Source organism: Chrysochloris asiatica, unplaced genomic scaffold (assembly GCF_000296735.1).
Source record: "Chrysochloris asiatica unplaced genomic scaffold, ChrAsi1.0 scaffold00121, whole genome shotgun sequence".
In the NCBI taxonomy this organism is placed as follows: Eukaryota; Metazoa; Chordata; class Mammalia; order Afrosoricida; family Chrysochloridae; genus Chrysochloris; species Chrysochloris asiatica.
The window spans coordinates 8677071-8703069 of NW_006408639.1; the positions used below are offsets into that span (position 1 = coordinate 8677071).

The window sequence follows — 25999 nt, forward strand, 5'->3', positions numbered from 1 at the left end:
AAAATATTCTTATCAACGGAGAAAAGTTTGAAGTTATCAAGGACTTCATTTTTCTTGGATCAACTATCAACACTCATGGAAGCAGTAGTCAAGAAATAAAAGGACATATTGCATTAGGCAAATCTGCTGCACAAGAACTTTTTCAAGTGTTGAAGAGTAAAGATGTCAGCTTGAGGACTAAGGCGTGCCTGACCCAAGCCATGGTATTTTCAATAACCTCATATGCATGCAAAAGCTGAACAGTGAATAAGGAAGACTGTAGAAGAATTGATGCTTTGGAGTTGTGGTGTTGGAGGAGAATATTGAAAGTTCCATAGGCTGCCAAAAGTACCAACAGATCCATTTTGGAAGAAGTACAGCCAGAGTGCACCTTGGAGGCCAAGATGGCCAAACTTCGTCTCTCATACTTGGGACATATTTTCAGGAGGGACCAGTCACTGGAGAAGGATATCATGTTTGGTAAGGTGGAGGGTCAGAGAAAAAGAGGAAGACCCCAACGAGATGGATTGGCCAAGTGGCACCATCTATGGACTCAAGCATGGCAACAGTAGTGAGGTTGGCCCAGGACTGGGCAGTGTTTCGTTCTGCTGTGCATAAGGTCACTATGGGTCGGTACTGACTCAATGACACTTAACAACAACAACAACAATGGTCCTGGTGTGGCGATGTGGACTAATGCAAAGTCATTTGGACTGCAAGGTCGGTGGTTCAAGCTCACCAGCTGCTCCCCAGAAACCCCATACAGGGTCACTATGGGTCAGAACCGACTCCATGGCACTTCAAAACAACAACAATGGTCCTACTAGACCAGGATTCCAGTATCGAGAGGATACATTAGAATGAAAGGGGGTCTCAAAGGTCCAGGTGTGATTACTTTCTAGGACCTTGAGTCCTCTCGGTTCCCAATTTTCTAAGGTTAATTTAGCATTCAAATTTTGAATGGTGACATTGGGAGATCGGCAGGTATGCCATTGAATGAAGATCAGGAAACTCTTCTCCAGACACCCAGTTAGTAGGGCATCTCTGGGTGTGTGGTTTAGATTCATTCCACCTGGATGTTAGGTTACCTGCAACCCCAGGTCCCCTTATGAAGGCTAGATGAACCACATCAGTAAGCCATGATGTATTGTAACAAACAGAATCAGTGTACCATTGAGGGGAGAAAGTTACACACAATGGCTCATGTTGTTTGGAAGAGTCATTATATTGTTCACAATAGGGCAGTGCTGAGCGATTCAAGCTCCATGTTTGATTCAACCCACGCCAGGTTGCTAAATATCCCTTACCCTGTAAGAATTGGACTAGATTTGAGACTAGGGGAACCCATAGGCCACCCATGACTTTAGTGTCAATGGAGGATATAAATACTTCCAGGTCCTTCCAAGTTACTGGATGAACTATATTGTTGTTGTTACTGTGCTGTGGAGTCAATTCCGACTCATAGCGACCCTGTACAAGGTTTCCAAGGCTTTAAATCTTTACAGGAGCAGAAAGCCTCATCTTTCTCCCATGGAACAGCTGGTAGTTCGAACTGTAGGATGAAATATAGGGGGCTCCGAAACGTGTGTCCAGTATAGTTGCCCTGAACTTGGACCCCACAAGGAGGCAAGAATTAGAAAGCTCACCATGCTAAAATTAGAACTTATAATGGCAATCATGGCCAAGAAAATGTTATCTGGTGTCCCTGCACCGTGACATCTCTCCACCAATTGCTGGGTATCTTGGGTCAGTTTCTTGATCATTCCCCATGTGATTCTGGGAGTCTGTCAGTGTTTCTGAGTCATAGCCACAAGGGACTTGCATCAATAGAGACACAAGCAAAACCTCTTTCTATGGTTAGTAATGGTGCGGGCACCTTCCAAGAGTTGTTTTGAAAATCCTTATATAATACCGAGGGTTGTGGGACTTGATCCTTAGTTTCTGGGTGTGAAAAATGTCATTTCGCTGGTGGCTGAGAAAATGGTGTAAGTGTACAAAAATTTAAAGTTAACAAGGCTCTAGAGATCCAAAAGAATGAATCAGGGTCATTGTATTTTCCCCCCTTTTGTTTTAGAAGCCCAATTTTTCCTGCAGGAAATGGTATGCTGTATTACCTATGAATTCACTTAGAGTTCTTTGCCATTCAATGGACATGTTTAAGAGGTAAACAAATTCGTCCTTTTTTATGGGCCAGAAGATACTATGTGTAAGTTATACACAATGAACCTTTACAAAGTAATGTCACTAGAAGAGAAAGATATTGTGAGATAGATTTCTGAGGAACTATGGGGTAAAAAAATCCATTCTAGGTATAACAAAGATTAAGGTGTGGCTTGACCAAGTAAACCTGTTGGTGTTGCAGTAGGGAGTAAATAAAATGGTATAGGTAAACTTGGATAGATGCATGAGCGAAATGGAGAGGATAATTTGAACTCCACCAAGGATAGTTTTGTTTAGCCTGTTCAGTTTAGTTTTCTTGGGGAGGGAGTGGATCAGGATCTCCGTGTAAAGTCCGAAAAAGGTTATATAACTCTGAAGTTGGAATCCCTAAGGAAGGGCAAAGCCAACTGATGTCCCCCAATCATTTTTGAAGATAATTTAAGGAATGGAGGTAAATTGAGGCTTAACAGTCCGTTGAGTTAGGATATATGCTAAATACTACCAAGGGCGGGATAATTGAAACTTTTCCAGGGAGACAACTAACCCGTTAGTCTTAAGGGACATTTGGGCATGTGTATATAGTTCTGTTAAAAGTCTTTGTGACGATGCGGCAAAAAGGATATCATCCATATAATGAATTATCTTTGTGGTGGGAAATTATCTACGAGTACTGGATAGGGCTTGGACAACAAAATATTGACACATTGTATTTAACATTCCTTGTGGTAAAATTTGCCAGTGAAATCTGGATGAGGGGTCTTCATTATTTATGGATGGTAAGGTAAATGCAAACTTTTCCTGATCCCCTTCACTTAAGGGGATGGTGTAAAAACTATCTTTAAGATCAACAATAATAATTGGCCATTCCTTGGGTTTCATAGCTGGGGAAGGAAGGTCAGGTTGCAAAGATCCCATAGGCTGTAATATAGCATCAATTGCTCTTAAATCATGCATGAGTCTCCATTTTCCAGATTTCTTTGGTATTACAAATATGGGAGCGTTCCATAAGCTATACAAAGTCATAATATGACCCCATGCAAGTTGTTCCTGAACAAGTTTATGAGCTTGAAGAAGTTTCTCCCCTTTTAGAGGCCACTGCTCTACCCAAAGTGGCTTAGTAGTGAGCAAAGTGAAGGGTAGCTGGGATATGCTTGCAGTAGCTCCTTCCCAAAAGAAGACTGTAGAGAGAGAGAGAGAGAGAGAGACCCTCACTGGCTAATTAAATCTTGGCCCCTTGGGTTAATAGGAATTTGTAAAATGAGTGGTCAGAAGATAGCAGTTTTCTGATCAAGTCCTTAGACTGATAGAGGAAGGGAACTGTGAAAAGGGATATTTTGGGTGTAGATGCCAGTGAATGATGGATTGGATGAGCCTGCCAAGATGAAGGCCAGAAATTTTGTCCTATCATGGAAATATCAGCCCCTTCCCCCAATAACCCTATGAAGGATTTCCCAATGGGTGGCCCTCTTGATCAAATTGGCCAAATGTGCCCCCTGTGACAGCGAGGACTCAAGTCTAGGAGTTTTATCTCCCCGGAACTCTCTCAAAATGGCCTTGTATCCCGCTCTGAAAGCCTACTTTAGCTAAAGCCTACTTTAGCTGTTACTCCTTTAATAGCCATTGCCAAGAGCCGAGTTTTGTGGGTCTCTGTTCCAATGGCCTGGCAATCTTGGATAAATTCTCCGATCGTTTTTGCTTTTGGGTTTTAGTACTGCCTGACAGTTGGCGTTGGTGTTCTCTTAAGCTAATTGTAACGGAAGCATTGCCGCCCATGTTGTGCGGAACCTGCCAACTAATGAATTCTTGCAATCTGAAACAAAATTAATGCAGGGCTCCTGGGATCACTGCCTAATGGTGACAAAAAAAACACCACTGGAGGAGTTAGAATCTGGAATGCGACCCCAGGCCCATATTGCGCATAAAGGAACTTGGGCTTGTGTGTCTAAATAAGCTCCTTTTCCCTGTAACTTTTCCACTGTGATGGGGATCCCTGCTCTTTGCTTTTTCTGAACTTGTAGTTCACACAAATCATCATACTCGGTTCTCCATAACATAAACTGGGAGGTCTCCTGGGTAGTGCCCGCAAAAACATTATAGTGATTTGGGGCCATATGGTAAGTATCTCCCTCGGCCTTATACTATGGGTGTAAGGGCTGGGAGCAGTATTTTCCCCGTTTGCTCTTCTTGATATTGGTAACGTAAGTGAGAGCTCTATCAACCCGATTTCCCTGCGCGTCCTGAAGAACTGGACAGGTTAGTATTTCTCCTTCCACCAAGGCTTGCCAAGTAAGAAGATCACTTAACACAGAGGAGATGCGCTTCCCGCCCCCCCCCCTTCCCTGCTCTCTCAGACAACTCAGATTAACTGCCACAGGGGGACATGCTTACCAGACCCCCAGTCATCACCACATTCGCACCATCTGGGCAACCTCTGAACCCTTCCACCCAGAGAAATAAGGGGGTTGAAATACCATGGGACACCATGCCTGGGCTTCCCTCTCTTCCAATGGCCCAGATGTGACAACTAGGTTAAGTTCTACAGGCTGGGCCACCCTCTCCTGACCCAATCATCCCACAGCCCTCCAGTACCAATCTTGTGGTGGGGGTAGAGGCGAATGACTAAGGCAGGAAATGGAGGTGAATCACTGAGGGCCTACTTTGTCTAGAATCTTCTATAAACAGGCCCTGAGCTCTGGACAGGGCCCCTCCCCACCCCAGCAGGATCCCATGTGAAGGAGGCCCTCTTCCTGGACCCCACCTCCAGATCCCCAGGGGCCTGTTGGGGGTGGCAGTGGCTCTCTAGTTGCCCTGCTTAGCTGGCACTAGCCCCTGGATCCTACTCCCTCCTAGACCGCGCACCCCATGGGAAGCAAAACAGAATAAGGGTACAGTGCTAAACTGGGCCATGGAGGCTGTTTCCTCAATGTGCACGCTTCTGAACTCTGGGGGAGTGTGGATACCGGGGTGCCAGAAAGGACAGGGCACACACTGAGCAAGGAGCAAGGTTATGATGCCAAGAGAATCTGGTTCCCTGCCAGCCATGAGGAACAAATACAGGTTCTGTCTATCCAAACTCACATACTTCCTTGACCTCATTCCTACCACTCTGAGCAGGTACACATGCCTCCTACAACTTCTGTGGGCTTCTATCCAAGCACCCCTGGCCCTGACTGAGTGGGCGGGTAGGTGCGGGACCCCTAACCTAATAGCAGTAAAAATGATTGTGAGCATGTCTGAGCGGTGGAAGTCTGTGGAACCTCACCACCATCTGAGAGGTGGTCACATTGCCACACTGTACAGACTGGCTGGCTAACTTGTCCAGGGGAACCTGGTTGGTAAGTGGTGGAGCTGGGGTATGTCAGGGGAGTCTAACTCTAAAGGACTGTGTTCAGTACACAGACTGCTCAGTTTAGGGATGAGTAAATGATAATGAAGAAGACAACTGAGGCAGGGCCCTAGAATAGAAGAGGGACAGGGTGTCTGATACATCTGTATTCCTGTACTGGGTCCTTCTTTAGGCCAGAGCTGTGGCGCCTGCTGCCCCATCCAGACACCTTCCCTAAGCAGCTGCTTATCTCAGCCCCCAGAGAGGGGTCAGGATGGTGGGGGGGCTCCAGAACTTCCAACTGCCTGGGCAGTTTTGGAGGGTGGGTGTCTTCTGGGATCTCAGCAGTTATAGCTGGTGGTTCAGGCTGGGGCAGGAAACTGCCTACGGGAGAGGTGTCCTGGGAAAGTGTAAATCTAGCTCTGAGCCCCTCAGTCCCATCCTCTTCACAGATAGGGCCACAGAAGCTCAGAGAGGGCAAGCTGTGTGTCAAAGGTGGATAGAGGGGTGAGCAGAAGCCAGAACAAGCCTGGGGAGCAACCTGCAGAGAGGGGGTGAGTATAGAGCAGTTGGTGTAGAGGAAGGGTATGTGCACAGGGTGATGTGTGCAATAGGGTGTGTGTGTGTGTGTGTGTGTGTGTGTGTGTGTGCACATTCACATGTTTGGTGGGCCAGAGGAAGGTGGGTCTGGAAAACTGGCAGCGTGAGAGCCAGTGATCCTTAGGAAGGGCACAGGAGCGCCAGAAATTTGAGACATGAACAGCCTCTTGCCAAGGCTACTGAGGGGAAGGAGGAGTCAGGGAGGAAGGAGCTGAATTCCCTGGTGTCTGGGTCCAGGAGGGCTCCCAAGCACCTGCCCACCCTGATCCTTTAGCCAGCAGGCAACCCTGGCACCTGAGATACCCCCACCCCCAGGCCTGCAGTCCATAGGAATAGAGTAAGTAACATTCCTGGAGAATCAACAGAAGTCAGGAAAGGCAGACAGTAAGAGCTTCCCGTGGCCCTGGGCGGAGAAGCAGCAGAGAGAGGAAGGTAGGAGCTACTTTTCTGAAGGGCCAGGACAGGCACATAGCCTGTCTGAGGGTAAAGGAAGTTCCCTAGAACTAAAGAAGGAAGAGAGGTAAGAGGGATGCACAGTCATGACAGAACTGCCCACGGCCCCCTTAGTCCCACCCAGGAGGGCTGCCCAGACCAAACACCTGACTGCTCTAAACTCATCTGCCAAGCCCACCCACAACATCTCCTGCACTGTGAGTGGAGATGTTGTGCAAGGCCCGTCGGGACTTGGTGGTGTGTCCAACAAGAGAGCGGAGGGGGCGGGATTGTGGCCATAGTGAGGGGAGGGGTGGGGCATTGGGGCACAGGTGAGGACAGGGACTCTGGGGAGACAGGGCTGCCAGACCAAACACATGCCACCCAAGTCAAGTCTGAATTTCAGATAAACAGCAAATACATTTTTAGTATGAATATGCCCCACATAACTCATTATCTAAAATTCAGATTGAGCTGTTGTTAATAGGGAAGGGATTGTAATCGTTAATATGAAACAAAGCTTATGATTTATTGACTTAAAGCTGATGACCTTATCTATTATCCACTCAATTAACAATAAAAAGTTTTTAAAAATAAATTGAGAAAAAGAATAATCAATGAATATTATGAATAAATAGTCTATATTTAATGAAATTTGATCATGTAGATGAAGTGAACAAGTTCCTAGAAACATACAACCTGTCAAAACTCAGACAAAGAGGAACAGATCATCTGAGTGGTTTATTAATAAGAAAGCACCAAGTACATATGGCTTCACTGGTAAATTCTACCAAACTTTTTTAAAGAAAGGAATAATACCAACTCTTCACAATGTCTTCCAGAAAATAGAAGCAGAGAGAACTCTTCCAAATCTATTCTATAAAGCTAATATTACTCTAACACCAACACCAAAGATACAACCAGAAAGGAAACCTGTGAGCTAAGGTCTCTCTGGTATGAACATAGATTAAAAAATCCTCAACAATATATTGCCAAATTGAATCTAACAATGCATAAAAGTGATTTTATACCATGACCAAGTAGGATTTAACCCAAGTATGCCAGGCAGGTTCAACTTTCAAAAATCAATTAATGTAATTGACCACAGAAACAGGCTAAAGATGAAAAATCACATGATCATATCAATTAATTCAGGAAAGGCATTTCACATAGTTTAATACTCATTCATGTAAAAATTCTCAGCAGATTAGGAATGGAAGTACACTTCCTCAACTTGATAAAGAACACCTATAGAAAACCGGCAGCTGATATCATACTTAATATTGAGAAACTGAACATGTTCCTCCTAAGATCAAGGTAAGGATGATCCTTTCCACCATTCCTATTCAGTACTGAATGGGAAGTCCCAGTTAGTTCAGTGCAAGAAAAGGAAATAGAAATTATACAGATGGCAAAGGAAGAAATAAATTTGTCTTTGTTCCCAGATGACAAGATGGTCTGTGTATAGAATTCCCCAATAATCAACCCAAGAAAAAGGCCAAAAAACTGTAGCAAGATTATAGGATAAAAGGATCTCATACAAAACTCAATTGCTTTTCAATATACTGTTGTTGTTAAGCGCTGTCAAGTTGGTTCTGACTCATAATGACCCTGTATAGTGTTTCCAAGGAGCAGCTGGTGAGCTTGAACCTTGCGGTTCAAATCAACCTTGCAGTCCAGTGTATCAACCCACAGCACCACCCCAGGACTCTTATATACTATATACAACATACAGTTAGTATTGGGAATATAAGAAAATGGTATTATTTACAGTAACACCCATTGCCACCAAATTGATTCTGAGTAGAACTGCACCAGGTCTTTCCCAAGGCTGTACATCTTCATAGCTGCAGACTGCCATATCTTCCTTTCGTGGAGCAACTGGCTGGGTTAGCAGTCAAGCACTTTAAACACTGTGCTACCTAGGGCCATTTATTATTTACAATACCAAAAAACCAAACCCACTGTCACTGAGTCTGTTCTGACTCACAAGGACCCTATAAATCTGTACAGGAGCAGAAAGTCTCATCTTTCTCCCTCGGAGCCACTGGTGGGTTTGAACTTCCTATGGTTAACAGTCTAGTGCTTATTCTACAGTGCCACCAGGGGTCCTTTTATTTAAAATAGCGTCACCCCCAAAATTAAATATTTATGTACAATTCTAACAAAATATGAAGTCGATCTATATGTGGGAAACTATAAAATTCTGATAAAAGAGATTTAAATAACTGTGTTCCTGGATTGGAAGATTCAATGTTGTTCAGACGTCAGTTCTCCCTACTTGATCTACCAGTTCGACAGAATCCCAGAAAGTAGATTTCAACAAAATGATTTTAAAGTTTATGTGTAAGGACAAAAAATCCAGACTAGGCAACGTTTTATTGAAGAAGAAGCAAATCTAAGGACTGGCACCACTGGACTTCAAGATGAACTGGGCTTCACGCTGCACCAATCAAGGCAATGTGGCACTGATAAAAGAACAGACCCACAGAACAGTGGGAAAGAATGTAGAGCTAGAAATAGTCACATGGTCTTTGACCAAGGAGCGCAGGTAATTCAATGGAGAAAGGCTAGTCACCTCAACAAAATGGTGCTGGAACATCTGAGCATTGTATGCGACGGGAAAAAAAAAAGGACCTAGACATTATCATTACTCCTTTCACACAAATTAACTCGAAATGTATTATAGAGCTAAATGCCAAATGCAAAACGATAAAATTTCTTAGAAGAGAACATGGGAGGAAAACTAGGCAATGACTTTCTTGCTACAATACCAAAAGCATGCTCCATGAGAGAAAATGTTAGTAAATTGAACTTCATTAAAACTGAGACAAAAATGTTCAAAACCCATATCTAATAAAGGGTCATCATGAGTCAGAAGTGATGCTATGGCAACGGTGACGCTGTAGGAGAAGCACTGGACCACAAGGTTCATTTATGGTTCAAATCATCACCTACTCCTTGGAAACCCTATAGAGGGTCAGTATGAGTTGGAACGGACTCCATGACACTTAGCAACAACAAAATGAGTCAGAAATGACTCTATGGCAACAGTTTTTTTCTTTATTTTTTCTTGTCAATATGCAAAGAGCTCTTAAAACTCAATAATGAGTAAGCAATTCAACAGAGGCTTACAGTCTAGACGCCTCACCAAAGAAAATATGCATCTCTATAGTTAGGGTCACTATGGGTGGGAACTGACTCAATGGAGCTTAACAACAACCTATAACAGATGCTCGACATCACACGTCGTCATTGTTGTTGTGCTGTGCTGTTGAGCGCCTTCTATAGGGTTTCCAGGAGTGGCTGGTGGGTTCGAGCAGTCCAGTACTTATCCCACAGTGCCACATCTAATCTTGTTGCTAGGTGCCATGAAGCCATTCTGGCTCATAAAGACTCTATGTACAGCAGAACCAAACATTGCCTGGACCTCATCCATCCTCACAATTGTTATGTTTGAGCCCATCACTGCAGCTGCTGTGTCAGTTCATCGCTGAGGGTCTTCCTTTTTTTTCGCTGACCCTCTACCAAGCATGATGTCCTTCTCCAGGGACTGATCTCTTCTAATAATATGTCCAAAGTATGTGACAGAATGCTTCTAAAGAGCCTTCTGGCTGTACTTATTCCAAGACAGATTTACTAATTCTTCTGGAAGTCTATGGTTATCTCAGTATTCTTTACCATTACCATAATTCAAATGCATCAATTCTTCTCCAGTACCTCGTATTCATTGTTCAGTTTCATATGCATCTGAGGCAACTGAAATACCATGGCTTGGGTCAGGCGCATCTTAGTCCTTAAACTGAGATCTTTGCTCATTAACACTTTAAAGAGTTTTTTGGGTTTTGTTTTTGCTGTTTGTTGTTTGTGGCAGATTTATCCAAAGCCATTTGATTTCTTGACTGCTGCTTCCATGGACATTGGTTGTGTATTCAAGTAAAATGAAATCCTTGACACTTCAGTATTTCCTCCATCTATCATGATGTTGCCTATTGGACCACTTGCGGGGATTTTAATTTTCTTTATGCTTACATATAATCCATACTGAAGATTGTATTCTTTGACCTTCATCAATAAGTGCTTCAAGTCCTCTTTGTTTTCAGCAAACAAGATGTGTCATCCACATATCACATGTTCTTAATATATCTTCTCCAATCCTGATGCCTCATTCTTCTTCATATAGTCCAACTTCTCAGATTATTTGTTCAGCATGCAGATTGAATAAGTATGGTGAAAGGATACAATACTGATGAACACCTTTTGTGATCTTTAACCATTCAGTGTCCCCGTGTTCTGTTTGAACGACTGATTTTAGTCTATACACAGGTTCCACATGAGCACAATTACATGTTCTGCAATTCCCATTCTTCATGATCTGGAATTCCCATTCTTCCCAGTGTTACACATAGTTTGTTATGATCCACACAATCAAATACATTTGCATAGTCAATAAAACACAAGCAAATATCTTTCTGGAATTCTCTGCTTTCAACCAAAATCCATCTGATACCAGCGATTACATTCCTCGTTCCATGTCCTCTTCTGAATCTGGCTTGAATTTCTGTCAGGTTACTCTTGATATATTCTTGTAGCCAGTTTTTAATTAAAAATCTTCAGCAAAATTTTACTTGTATGTGATATTACTGATATTGTTTGATAATTTCTGCATTCTGTTGGGCCACCTTTCTTTGGAATGGGCACAAATATGGGTCTCTTCCAGTCAGTTGCCCAAGTAGCTGTCTTCCAAATTTCTTGGCATAGATGAGTGAGTGCTTCCAGTGTTATGTCAGTTTGCTGAAACATTTCAATTTGTATTCTGTCAATTCCTAGAGTCTTGTTTTTTGCTAATGCTTTCAGTGCAGCCTGGACTTCTTTGTTCAGTACCATTGGTCCTTGATCACATGTTTGCACATTACCAGTTCTTTTAGTTGAACATTACCAGTTCTTTTGGGAACAATAAGTCTGCATATTCTTTCCATCTTATTTTGATATTTTCAGTGTCATTCAATATTTTATCCATAGAATCCTTCATACTACAAATTGAGGCTTGAATTTATTCTTCAGGTTTTTAGCTTAAGAAATGCTGAGTGTTTTTGGCCCTTTTGGTTTTCTAGCTCCAGGTCTTTGTACATTTCATTATAATCTTTATTTTGTCTTCTCAAGCTGCTCTTTGAAATTCCTATTCAGCTTATTTCATCATTTCTTCCATCCACTTTTTTTTTTTTCACTTTTTATTGTGCATTGATCTTTCATTCGCTTTAGCTACTTTACATTCAAGAGCAAGCGCAGAGTCTCTTTTGACATTCATTTTGGTATTTTCTTCCTTTCCTGCCTTCTGAACGACCTTTTGCTGTCTTCATCTGTGATCTTAAAGTGGATAGATAGAAATAGGGTTAACTGATGGTACATGGAGGGGATTATAATCAATGTAATGAAACAAGGTATATGATTTGTTGAATGTAAAAGTGATGATATGCCCTGTAAACTTTCACTCAATCCACAATAAAAACCTTAAAATAATAATAATAATAAATGATAACTGTATGAAAAGAAAAGAAAATAAGCCATATGGATGTAATTTTCACCGAATAAGTTTTGGACCTCAACAAGTGACTATCTCTCAGATACATAGTTCTGATATTCCTTATTGAATGGCTGACTTCCTTAATACTGTCTCCTCCACTAGAGGGCAGGAGCTGGGTGTGTTTAGTCTTCGGCTACTATGCCTATACTGTCTAGCATGGTTCTGTCCAATATAGTAGCCATGTGGATGTTTAAAGTTAAATTTGTTGAACTTCAGTAAAATTTTATAACAATGGTTGTAATATGTTGTATGTCGATTTGGTTGGACCAGGATTCTCAGTAGTTTGTCAGTGGATGAGGTCTGATATAATATCATCACCTTCAATCGATTGAAAAGGAGTTTCCTCAGGGATGTGCCTTCCAATAGAGAGATAGATGTTAGATGCTCTGACAATGCTCTCCTCTTTTTTGATGGATCAGGACCTTACACCTGGCTCTCATCGTCTGAGTTCTGGTTCTTTGGATTTGAGCCAGTTGCCTATTGTGTTACCTGCTGATCCTGGGAGTCAGCAGCCTGGCATCTTACCAGCTGACCTTGAATTCATTCGCCTCTGAACCCATTAGCCTGCTGCCTGATCTGGTGATCTTGGGTCCATCAGCCCCTGCAGCTATGGAAGTCAAGTGAAACCTCCAGATTGATAATTGACTCACAGACTTGGAACTTGCCTCCTCTACAACACTGTAAGGTATTTTTTTAGATAAATCTCTGGATGGATAGATACATAATGATAAATGTCTATGGTGTTGGCTGTTGTTTCTGCTACTAATCACCAGTCCTCTTAATTAAAGCAAAAACAAGATTGTTTCCTGGCAAATTAATGTGGATGGTCAGTCCCTGCAGTCTTTATCTTTCTCATCCCTTCTTTAAATGAATTATCCATTTGTAAATTGCTGACTTCTTTGGGGCATTGGCCCCATAAACTTTTCATAAAGCATCAATAATTTCATCATTCTTCTACTCAAGCTTCACCAAAATATTGATGCTTGCTCTTTCTTCTATTTTAGCAGAATTCATGTTGTTCTGATAGGGTCTCTCTCTTTTTTTTTTTTTTTTTAGCTGAAAGATGATTCCCTTTGTTTTATTGGCTATGCAGAGGCTTTTGATTGTGTGGATCATGACAAACTATGGATAACATTGCAAAGAACACTTAGTTATGTGCATAAGAAACCTTTACATAGATCAAGAGGCAGTTGTTACAACAGAACAAGGGATACTGAATGGTTTTAAATCAGGACAGGTGAGCAGCAGGGTTGTACCTTTAAAAAAAAAAACAAAAAAAAACACATACATGCAAGATAGTCAACTTTACTTTCAACCAATCATACATTTTACCTCATCTAAACAAGTATACTACCTCCTTGTAAGAACATATCCTGCTTCCACCCTCTGGCTTCCCTTTTACATCTTATATTTCACAAATAAACAAAGCAAAAATATTTGGTGTGCACATACAAAACAAAAAATACATATTCATTTAAATGTCTAAAGGGCACATTTTGCAAGCCAGCCTCCTGCCCACAGCACACAGCCTTTCTCAGTCCATGGGCCTAGAATCCTCAGCTGCTCTCTCTCTCCATACCATTGCCTCTGCCACTGTCTCTGCTGTTGCCACTTTTCTGAGTAGGAACACATACTCCACTCATGCTCTTCCTTCTTGATGGACTTAGTGTCCTCTGTTTCTGAAATGAAAAATTAACTACTCCCCCCTTTTAGTTACACATCTTGTACACTTACAGTTGTGACCATCACAATTAATCCTGCTAACAATTAACTCACAATTGAATCATTAAAATCCTATCACCATATTCCCCATCCCCTTTTACCAGATCCATCTGGGAAAGAGGAGAACTATTCAGTGGAGATTCTACCTTACCCACCTTGTTCTGAAACTAAGCACACTCATAAAAGCTTGTAAGCCAGCCACTTTGTGCCTTTATAGCTCCCTATTTTTTATAGCCAATGTCTAAATTGACAGTATCTATCAACCCAGTGTACTGAGGAGGCAAGCTTGATACTTGATATGAAGAGTCCTTCCCTTTTGGTTGGAATTTGAAGCAATTGCATCCATAAGCATAGGTTCAGTTCATCAAATTGTAGCAATTTATGCTTGCTCACAGTATCAGACTTCTTTATTTTCATCTCATCGAGTTCTGGTCAGCTAGCCATCCAAGTTAGGTCAAATGGATACTATATGCAAGTCTGGGAGTTCACGCACAACTTCCCGCACTTCAGACCAGCTGGCTGCTTCACTCTCAGTTCTATCCTCAGTGGCTAGGTCAGTATCCATGGGCTTGGGAGTTCACACAGCTCCCTAAACTTCAGACCAGCCAGCCCTTCCTCTTTCCTCTTCTCGCTCTTCTCAAGGTCAATGGGTGCCAATGGTACATAGCCAAACTCAGCCCATGTTTTCATTACTGCATTTCCCCCATGGGGAGGGAGGGCACACCAGTGACCATCCTAGACTGCTAGTGGGTTCCCTTTGTGTTTCAGTCTTAGAAAGGTGTTTACCTTGATGGGCTGGCTTTTCTTGCCTTGATGACTCCAAGGCAAACAGCTTGCTTAATATTCTAACAGCCAAACAGTCTGCTTTTTTTCTGCTGGTCTTTCTTTCAAAAAGTAATTTCTACAGACTTGCAGAATGTGCTCTTTGGTGGTGTAAATTATTATATATGCCTGAGTTTGTTTTGTTTGTTTTTAAAGAACTAAAATGAATAGAGAGTAATACTGTTATCTGATGGTACATGGAGGGGATTACAATCATTGTAATGAAACAAGATATATGATTTGTTTAATATAAAACTGATGATCTGCCCTGTAAATTTTCACTCAATTCACAATAAAAACTTTTTTTAAAAAAAAGTAATTTCTGTTCTTCTAGGTGTTCCAGGTTGGTCTGCATGTCTTTTCAAGTGTGAATATCCCACCTCATAAGGTTCTGGGTGGGGCTCAGGATTCCACCTAAGGCCCGGAGAGGAGCTCTTTTCAAACTGATGTCTTATCCTTCTAAGTGCTTCAAACTAGACCTTGTTAGACATGCTATAACAAGTTAATGAGAGTTATTTTAGTGCAAAAAATAAAATTTTAAAAATCCCTGTATAGTTTTTTCATAATATGCACTTTCATGAGGGTTTTTTAAGACCCTCATATACAATTTCATTGATTTCATTTCTCTAGGGAGCCCAGCTTAAGACAGCAGCCACGTGGGTATTATTGTAGAGCAAAAACATCACAGAGTCTGCCTAAAGTGAAAGCAAGAGAGCCTTATTGAGAGAAGGAGACAGTCCGGATTGTCTCAGATTCAGAGAGTGAAGCTGGCTATGATGCCGAACACTGAGGAAAAAAACATTTTTGTACAGCTGGAGCAGGAACTAAAAGTTACAAAAATGTTGAAAGACAGGGAAGTCAAAAGAGGGATACCTAAAAGTGGGGATTTTGCAAGAACAGGTGGATAACTTATATGTGGTTACATGATTGGTTAAGATACAAAATTGCAAGCACACAAGCTCTTCAGTCCATGACAAAACGGTCACAGGACAATGGCAGGACAGGATTTTCAGGGAACCTGCTCTAAATTATGTTTTCATGTTGCTATAATGCTGAACAGGTTTCAGTGGGGTTCAAGCACGTCTGGTTTTGGGGGTCCATTGTACAGATTTATTGTTACTGCTGTGCATCAAGTCCCTTTGAGTTTAGGCATCTGTGTGATCATAGGGGAGAGACCCTCTGGGATGACATTGTGATATCCTATACCTGTAGAAAGTCACTTTTAGGTCTATGCTTAGGTTAGAATCAAGGTTAGAGAAACCGTGTTAGAAAGGGCAGCTTCAAAGTCCAACATTGATTCCAGACTCTGGGCAAGGCTTTAAAGTGGAGTTATGGCTCGGTTTTCTATTTTGTTCACACACACCAAGTGCCTGTGGTTTTAGACTCTCACGCATTATTTAAATTTAAATTAGTTAAAATTAAGTAAAATGAAGAATTCAGTTCCTGAGTTACACTAGTTCCATTTCAAGTACCCAAATGACCAGTGGCTATCGTGCTGGGCAGTGCAGTTGTCCAACATTTTTAACATCACTTGAAAGCGCTATTGGACAATACCAATCTAGAACCTGGTTCTGGCAGATATGGTAAGTTAATAAATAACATAAACATTTAAAAAAAATCTTTATGGCTGAGAAAAACATACCTCAAAGGAGTTGTGACTACCCCAAGGCCATGAAGCCAGAAAGTGGTCTAGAAAAGACTTGAACCCAGAGCTGTCTTGCTCTAAAGTGCTAACTACATTTACCAAGTCAGTAGCCTCCTGATTTTCCTACAGATACCCAACTCTGATCTTGTACCTAAATATGGGAATGCTGTGGGCAGCTTCAAGGAAAAAAGGTTGCCCAATCCTGACTGCATTCCAGATTTGTTGGTAGTGTGACCCTGGGCAAGTCCCTGGGCCTCTCTGGGCCCCAGGTGCACCACTATAAAGCCAGAACCAGGCTATGGGCCTGAGGGTTGAGGGTGGCAAGCAGGGGACCTAGAGTGACTAGATACACTCTCTAGATTTTGCCTGGCTCTGGGGTAGGTCAGCCTGGGAGACTGAGTGTTACCCAGAATGCTAATCACACCTCAGCCCTGCAGGAGAAGGCTCTTCTTGCCTTCTATAGATAAAGATTAGACGGGAGAGGCAGGGTTTCCAAAGGAGCAAAGGTTTATTATAGGCAAGTAGAGACAGAGGGCTTAATGCAGTATTTAACCCCCATCTCCCCAAACAAAGACTTTAATGATGTTAAAAAAGTTTGGGATGGGAAAATGGCATCATATTTCTTCATAGGAATAGGCGGGGATTTACGGGAAGTGACCCATTTCAGAGGGACTGTGCTGATTAGGTTTCCGTGCAACCCAATTTTTTTAAGATGGATTCCAATGCAAAGGTCTCTGGTAGGTACAGACAAAACTTATTGTGGGATGTCGCACATGTGTGGTTCTACAGGTCTCCAGTTCTAGACCCTCCCACGGGCTGATGTTCTCCTCTGCCTCCAGAGAAAGGTCATCCTTCAAGATGAATAAAACCAGTTAGCCTGTAAAACACCCTTACAAGGACCTAAAATACGGACATTTTATGGGTGGTCCCTTTACAGTAAATAGACCGTAAATTGGGCAAGGTCTTGGGATTAATGCTTTCACTTTCCAAGATGCCCCCTAGGTCCCTGTCTCAGGGAGACTTGGAGAGGTCAAGTAGCAGATGTCGGGGTTGGGTCACACGAGGGCCTCAGCTGGGCCCACCACTGCTGCTCAAGGGCCTTCTCCATAGTGTTACGGGGCTACAGTTCATAGAAATCATCCACCGCTGAGAATGCGCTCAATGAACAGGAGCTGGGGATACAGTGGAGAACCAAAGAAATCCACAGTTCCAGAGACGAAGTCTTTGCTTTCCTAGTAACTCTTTCCAAGAGGCTCCCAAGGCCCCTCAGATTGACCTGAGTTCTGATGTGGCGTTGTTGGTTAATGCGCTGAACAGCAAGGTCAGCCATTCAAGCTCACCAGCCATCAGAAACCCTATACAGAGTCACTATGAGTCGGAGCCATGTTCTCCAGTGCTTACTGCTTTATTTTTCAGGTGAGAATACAGAAACTAAGATGTGAAGTAACTTGGCCAAAGTTATCCGTTCAGGAAATTAGAGCTGGGATGGGCACTGTGCCTGCAACCATAGTATTGGAAGGTGTCAGAACTGAGAGACACAGAGATCCTTTTTCCCCCTACTTCGAAAACCAGGCCAGGGTCATCCTCAGCCGATGGTATGCGGGCAGGGTTGAGTGGCCTGAAGGAGAGAGCCAGGACCCAGAGGAATCATAGTGGGTATTCTGAGGCTGTGCAAACCCTGCTGGGCTCTCCGGACCACGCCCCTCTGGCTGCCCCGGCCGCTGGCCAGGGCGGGAGCTGCTATTTCTATCCCGTGAACTCAGCCTGCGGGTGCGCGCGCCATATTCTCTCGGGCCGGCTCCCCAGAGACGCGCAGCCACCATGAACGCCTCCTCTTTCCACATCTCCAGCCTCCTGGAGAAGATGACATCCAGCGACAAGGACTTCAGGTGCGCCCCGCTGCCCGGTCCCCACCTCTGCTTTCCGCAGTAAGACCCTTTCCCTGCCTCCTCGCCCCCACAGAGACTCCTGCTTTTTCCTTCATGGCTGTGCACCCACTTTTCCAGGACACCAGTCCCTGCTTTATCTCCCCGCAGCGCACAAGCTTAGTGCCTGCTTGTTACCCTCTTGCCCTGTCAAAACCCCAACCCTCCACCCTCTCCACTTGATGCCTCCCAGCCTCTCCCAGAGGATCCAAGCACCTGCCTCTTTCCCAATCCCCATTGAAGCCCCGCCTCTTCCTGGGGCCCCCAACCCCTGGCCAGACCGATATGCTCAGGTCTGCCCTCTTCTCAAAACCACCGGTCCGCAGCCCTCCTCTTCATTAGAGCCAGCTCCTCCCCACAGACACAGCCGGAAGACTGGGGCTGGGCTCAGGCACTGGTAGATTGGGGAAGAGGGCCAGTTCTAGGTTTTTTGCAAGGCGGGACTGACCCTTCCCCAACAAGTGTGCCCCCTATCTTTTCCTTCTCTCTCTAGGAACTCCCTACTCCCACCCACAGTCTCATCTAGTCACTGTAACAGAGCTGGAAAGAACGAGGCAACTTCTGGCCCAAACCCTTCAAGCCTCAGGGGAAACTGAGGCCTAAGGAAGAGAAAGGATTTACTCACAGCCACAGACTAGTTCTAGACCCTTGAAGCGGAAAAGAAACCTTAGAGACCAACACAGACACATCCACTTAGTAAACATTCTGTCAGTTTACAGACATGGGAAGTGAGGCCCAGAGTATTGAATGAATTACGTGCAGACCCTAAGCTAGGAAGTGGAGGACTTGGAGTCCAATCCACATTAGTTTATTCCAGACAAAGAGCTCTTAGGACCTCCAATTCCAGCCCCCTATCAGGTGAGGAAACTGAGGCCCTGCTCTCGTGGTCTGACCTCTTCTGCCTCCTGCAACCCATTCCTTGACATGTCCCCAGAATTCCCCAACTTTAGTATCGCCTTGGAGACCTATTCCTGTGTTTAAATCCTAGCTCCTTTTCTTACTATGTGACATTGGACAAGCCCCAGCTTCGGTATTTACACAATGGACTTCAGGGTTGTTTTGAGGATAAAATAATTTGTTGTTACTGTGACATGCTGTGGAGTCGATTCTGACTCCAAGTGACCCTGTATAGGGTTACTGAGGAGCTTGAACTGTTGACCTTGGGGTTTAACCCTACCTTGCAGTCCACCGCATTAACCTGCAGTGCCACACCAGGACTCCATGAAACAAGGTGGTACATGTGAAGTACTTAGAGTAGTGGGTAGCACTTGGTAAGCACTATTATGTTTCCCAGCAAACAGAAACCGGCCTTGCCCTCTTTCTTTCTGTGCCTTCGCTAGGAAGTTCTTTGTTTCTCCTTATCCCTTTCACCTGGCTAGCTCCTCCTCAGGGGTACATTACTCAACAAGCAAGGTCAGTAAGCACAAGTAAGCCCATGCTTACCTTGCTTACTGGGCATTCCATCCCTATCAAGACAAACAAAAACAAAACCCATTGCCGTTAATTTGCTTCCGACTCTTGGCAACCCTTTCAGATAGAGGAAAACTGCTTGATACAGTTTCTAAGATTGTAAATCTTTATGGGAACAAGCAGCCTCATCTTTCTCCAATGAGGCAGCTGGTGGGTTCAAACCGCCAAGCTTGTAGTTAGCAGCCCAGCACTTAACTCACTGTGCCACCAGGACTCCTTCCATCCCTATCAGGGATTTTAAATTTGAAAAGAGGTTTTGATTCTGTAAGAAGGTTTTGTGATGTTGGGAGAGAGACAGATGCTAACCATGCCTAGAAGCAGAATCCTTCATGTGGTAAAAAACAAAAATTGTTCACTACAGATTGATAAGTAAGCCCATGCTTACTTTGCTGATTGGTTAATCTGACCGTGCTCCTACTCAGTTGCCACCTCTTTGGATGTCATCCCGACACCCACACTGGATTAGGCACCCTCCCCCAGTTCCCACAAAACCCCTCCGAATAGTTCTGCTGTATCACTTGTTAACCTAATGGTCTGCCTGCCGTCTGGTATCTTGGAATACTTGGATCTCCTGAACAATACAGTGCACTTTCGTTTCGTGCATCCACTGTCCTGGGTACACAGTACCAGCTCTAACGTTTTCTGAACAAACAGTATTGGACTCTGTGAATGAATGCTGGGTCCCAGGTTCCCTGCTTCGCTTGTCATTGTAATGTTTGGTAGTGATTGTTCTTCCTGTTCACCAAAGCTTGCAGGGTGGAAGTGACATGCCCAAGGTCACATAGCTAGCCAGTGGCCAAGGTGGGGTTTATACTACTGCCCTGTAGGCCCCGGGCCATCTTCAGGAAATGGAGGAGACTTGGATGCCAGGCCCAACTGACTGAGAAGCCCTTTCTGCCTCTCTTTGACAGTGACTCCCGAGAACACTTAAAACCACCCCAGTGGTGTCTATTTTTAGTCCAAATGCCACGGGCCTGGGACGTGCTAACCAGCTGTCCAGGCACCAGGCTGAGGTTTCGGCTAGTCGCCTCTAGAATTTCCCTGGGATGAAACTGAGACTGTTATATAGCTCCTGGACATCTTCCCAAATCACTGAAGTTTTTCAACAAGTTTATAGGAATGGTGTCCCACATAAAGCAACAGTGTCTAGATGGATCTAGTATCTTAAACAAAGTCAGGAAGACCTCAAAGATGAACCAAGAGAAGGAAGAATGATCCTTAAAGAAGAAAGAGAGTGGCTGGAGCCCAGAATCTAGTGGAAACGAGCCATTAATGCAATAGTCAGGGATCTCACCTGGTTTGGCACTTTCGATTTCAAGCAACATCTTGGCCTCAGCAGGCTCTAAGCTTGATGAATGCCCAAGAGTTGTGCAAAGATCAGCTAGCTCCAAGATTTGATCTTTCCATAGTATTTTAAGCAAGATCAAAGCCAGTGAAGATGATTTTATGGAATGAATCGTAACCAAGGATGAATATTGGATTCACCAACATGATCCAGAGAGCAAGTCCAATGAAAACAGTGGCTATTTGAGGGGAAGTGCTAGGCCAGTTCAATTTAAGGCAGAGAGGTCATATTGGAAGGTAATGATAACTGCTTTTTGTTGTTTCCCAAGGGATAATCGTAATAGATTTTCTCAAAAGATATAGGATGATTACTGGATGACGTTTTAAGAAATGGAAGACTAAACTGGTGAGAAAACTTCTAGGAAAGTTGCACCAAATAATTATTTTTCCCATCACTCCAATGCACCTCTCTCATTCTTGGGGGACCAGTAGAAAGGATTGTCTTACAAGAATTTCACTGGTAATTTTTTTCCTACCCATCCTACAGTCCTGATCTTTCCCCTTCAAACTTCTTTTTGTTCCCCAAACTTGAAGAACATTTAAAAGGAACATGATTTGAGTTCCTTGAAGATGCCAAAAGTGCCATTTTGATGTGTTGTAAATCAAAGAGCACAGAATTCTTCAGGAAGAGTTGTTGTACCATCGAGTCAGTTCCGACCCATAGCAAACCTAAACAGGGTTTCTGAGGCTGTAAATCTTTACAGGAGCAGAAAGTCTCATCTTTCTCCTGCAGAGCAGCTGGTAGTTTCAAATTGCTGACTTTGTGGTTCGCAGCCTGATTCGTAACCACTAGGCTACCAGAGTTATAGAGAGATGGAAACACTGCTTTCAGAGGTATGTAGTCCTACATGGAGATATGATGAGAAACAGTAGCTTCAGATTTTAATTGTTTTGTTTAATAAAAGTTTCTGTGATTTTATAGCACTGATTGTTTTTGCTTACCCTCATATATGAAATCTCTGGAGTACACAAGTGTCTGTGCTAGGGAGGACAGTGATGAGGGGAGAAAGAAGACTCAATGGTTAGGGGACACCGATGGTATAATTTGGGAACAGAAAATGGTGATGGTTTAACCAGACAATGAACATGGTGTCACTGAACTATTGAAATGCCAAATATTTTGTTACATAGAGAAGGGGACTTTAAAACGTTGGCAGAAAAACTCTATTATACTTCAATTCCATTTTTCAACAAATGTTTTGAAAGCCCCCTCATACATTTACAACCACCACCACAACAAAAAAGAATATCGTCTGGATCAACAGAGGAAGAGGAAGAGTCAGGAACAGGAGCCGGAGATGGACGGATGGCTAATTGCCTACGTAAACAAATGCCTCCTTTTACATGAGACCAGAATTTTATGGTGCCCCGCTCCCATTACTGAATATCTAGATCAAAAGGGGAAACCCTAAAGAACAGAATTTAACATTGGCATGGAATCCAGCTTTTTTGGCACCATGGAGGTTGGATGAACCCTTGAAACAATTGCCTGGAGATAATCTTTAAACCTTAGATGAAACCAAAAACATCCCTCAAGTCTTAAAACCAAATACTAGTTTAGCTTAAGTAGTAAAAAATGCTTGTCCTGAGTATTAGCTCTTATAAGAACTATCTGTATGTGATCAAAGTGACAGCAGAAACTGGACACACTAGCTCAGAACCTTATGGGGCAGCGAGTTTCTGTTAATAAGGGAAGAACAACTCAAAAGTAGGCATGGTAGCAATGACTGCACAACTCACAGAATATAATGCACGTCACTGAATTGTACATGTACGAATGGTTGAACTGGTGTATATTCCACTGTGTATATTCTCAACAATAGCCGTAAATTAACGTTGTTGTTGTTAAGTACTCTCAAGTCGGTTCTGACTCATAGCAAACCTGTATAGAGTTTCAGTGGAGTGGCTGGTGAGTTTGAACTGCCAACCTTGCGGTTCAAACCAGCCTTGCAGTCCAGCACATTAACCTGCAGTGCCACACCAAACTCCAAATAAATTTAAAACTTTTAAATGTCCCTGTGAGGCAAAACTGTCCCCAGTTAAGACCACTGGCATAAATTGAAATTTAGAAGGGCACACAATGTGTATTTTGGTACATAATAATCAAAAAACTCTTTGTTGTTGTTAAAGTGCCTGACTCACAGCGACCCTATATGGGGTTTCCCAACCTGTAAATCTTTGCTGGAGCAGAAATCCTCCTCTTTCTCCCACAGAGCAGCTGGTAGTCTCAAACTGCCAACTTTGTGGCATGCAGTCCAGTTCTTATCCTATAGAGCCACAGTGCTCCCCAGAAAGTCTTTACAATGGCTGTGAAAAACAGACAGACAAACAAAACCCCTAAAGACACTAAAAGGAGGGGGCATTTTATTGATGGAAAAATGGAGGCGACACTTGCCCAAAGTCACTTAGCTGTTAAATGGCAAGACCAGTAAAAGTTCCCACACCTCTATCCAAAAGTAGAACTTTCCTATGAAAACTTTCACGAATCTGAATGGTGAAAGAAAAGAATCGGTTAACGTGAATTTATGTGGGAACATTTTTTGAGGATTCCCAGAGCCTAAAAGTAACCTACCAAAAAACATATAGAACCTAAAATGCCACATGTAGTGTTCACAAACCGTTCAAAGTTTGGTGGCTTGATGTTGAGATGCCTGAATGTAGCTCCCAGGTAAGGTGCTTGTCAATGCCACTCTCACTGTTGAAGGTGCATGCTGCTGTTTTTAACAGTTTGCTGCAATATAAATGCTAGCCAAGTTGCAGGGTACAAGGTCAACAAACAAACATCAGTTGGGTTTCTCTAAACCAGCAATAAGAAGTCTGAAAGGGAAACAATTCCATTCCAATAGCATCTAAGAGAATAAAATATCTAGGAATAAAGCTAACTAAGGTTGTGAAGGAATAATAACATGAATACTAGAAAACACTGCTGAAAAAGATTAAAGAAGGCTGGAGCAAATGGGAAAATGTTCAATGTTCATGGATTGGAATACTTAATATGGTTTAAATGCAATCCCCAAATCAAATGCAATCCCCAAATCAAAATTCCAACAGTCTTCTTTACAAAAATATAAAACCAATCCTCAACTTTATATGCAATGACACGAAGCTCTGGAGAGCTAAAACAAAGTTGAAAGAGAAGAACAAAGTTGAAGGGGCTCATACTCCTCGACTGTAAAACAGTTACAGTAGACTAAACAGCCTGGCACTGGTATAACACTAAAGATACAATGGACTAGAATTGAGAGTCCAGAAATAAAACCACACATCTGTGATCTGCTGATTTTTGGCAAGGGTTTTAAGACCATCTGATAGGGAAAGAAGTGTCTTTTCAATAAATGGTGCTGGGAAAATAGGATTTCCACATACAGAAAAATGAAACCGGAGTCATGCCTCATACATTGCACAAACAAAAAATGGATTAAGGACCAAAATGTTCAAACTAAAACCATAAAATTTTTTAGGCAAACAAGCAGAGGTAATGCTGTCACACTAAGCATTCAACAATGGATAATTTAATATAATAACAAAAGCATAAACAGCAAAAGACAAATAAATGGGACCTCATAAAAATTCCAAAGTGTTGACTTCTGGGGCAAGATGGCAAGGTAGGCAGATGCAGTAAGTAGGCCGTCTACAACAAAGACATGGGCAACAGAGTGAAACAGATACAGATGGTGACCCTGGATCCCTGAGCTCCAGAAGATTGACTGAGGGCCCACTTGCAGAGGAACCTGAAGAGGAGCAGAGAGAAGAAAAGTGAACAGGCCATCAGCTCTCGCCAAGCAGTGTGGCCTTCATGAGCTTTTGTGAGTGGCTGTTGATACAGCAGCCTACTTGTACAGGACACTGATGGAGGTTGGCGGCAAAGGGGGTGCAGTTCTCCCTTGTTCTGTGTCCTCTTATTAGCTGGGGATGTATCCAGTCTCAAGCCTCACCAACCAAGCTGCCACTGGAACCACTCTTGTATAGCTTCTACTTTTCCTGGGGTCCGGTGCCAGGATATCAACCCTGCTACTGGAGGTCCGTGAACCCACCCTGAACTATGGTACTCAAACAGCAAATAGCACACTTCCAGTCTCTATCACATCCACCTGAAAACACAAACAGCATGCACTCATCAATTTAATATAAATACACCGCCACAATGTCTCAGAGAAAGCAGACAATTTCAACTTACACAAAGAAACAAGACAAAGTGCTTCAAACAAGTGACCAGAGTACAGAGTCAGAAAATATACCAGAACTGAAATCAGAACTACTTGATAAAATATTTAAAAGAATGATACTTAGTTACCTTCAACAGATTGGAAAAAAAGATTGAGGAGAACACAGAAAAAAACTTTAGAAGAATTCAGGAAAACACTTTAGGAACAAACTGAAAAAAGACATAAAAAATTGGAAACCATACAAAAACATCAATTAGAAAGTCAAAAAATTAATACTAAGAATTCAGAAATACATTGAAAGGGCAAAGAAGTAGAATTGAATTAATGGAAGGTGGAATTACTGAGCTTGAAAACAAATCTCTCAATATTCATCTGCTAGAGGAACAATCAGAAAAAAAGAATAAAATAATCCGAGAAGCCTAAAATGGATGTGAGACACTATCAAAAAGAATAACTTAATGTGTGATTGGAATTCTAGAGGAGGAAGAGACAAGAAAAGAAAAAAATCGATAGAGAAAATTGGCCAAGAATTGTTGGAAGAAAAACTCCTCTTACATTGTGAAAGATGAGAAGATAGCCATTCAGGAAGTTAAATGAACTCCAACCAGGATGCTATTATTTCTTATTGTTAAGTGCCATCAAGTCAGTTCGGACCCACAGCAACCCTGTATAGCGTTTCTGAGGAGGGGCTGTTGGGTTTGAACCACCAACCATGTGGTTCAAATTGACCTTACAGTGCCACAACAGGACTACAATTAGTCACTGTTGTTTTTAAGTGCTGTCGAATCCTTTCCGACTCATAATGACCCTGTAGAGCAGGGGTGG

General features: G+C 42.8%; 1 protein-coding gene across 1 annotated transcript in view; it reads left to right on the forward strand.

Moving 5' to 3' along the window:
* The first annotated feature begins 18047 nt into the window (after positions 1–18047).
* CAND2 (cullin-associated and neddylation-dissociated 2 (putative)) overlaps positions 18048–25999 on the forward strand; it is a 50568-nt gene continuing 42616 nt past the window's right edge. Inside the window, exon 1 of the mRNA XM_006868682.1 lies at positions 18048–18158. Within this exon, the coding sequence (XP_006868744.1) occupies positions 18091–18158 (68 nt within the window). The 5' untranslated portion in view covers positions 18048–18090. The remainder of the gene's footprint in view (positions 18159–25999) is intronic.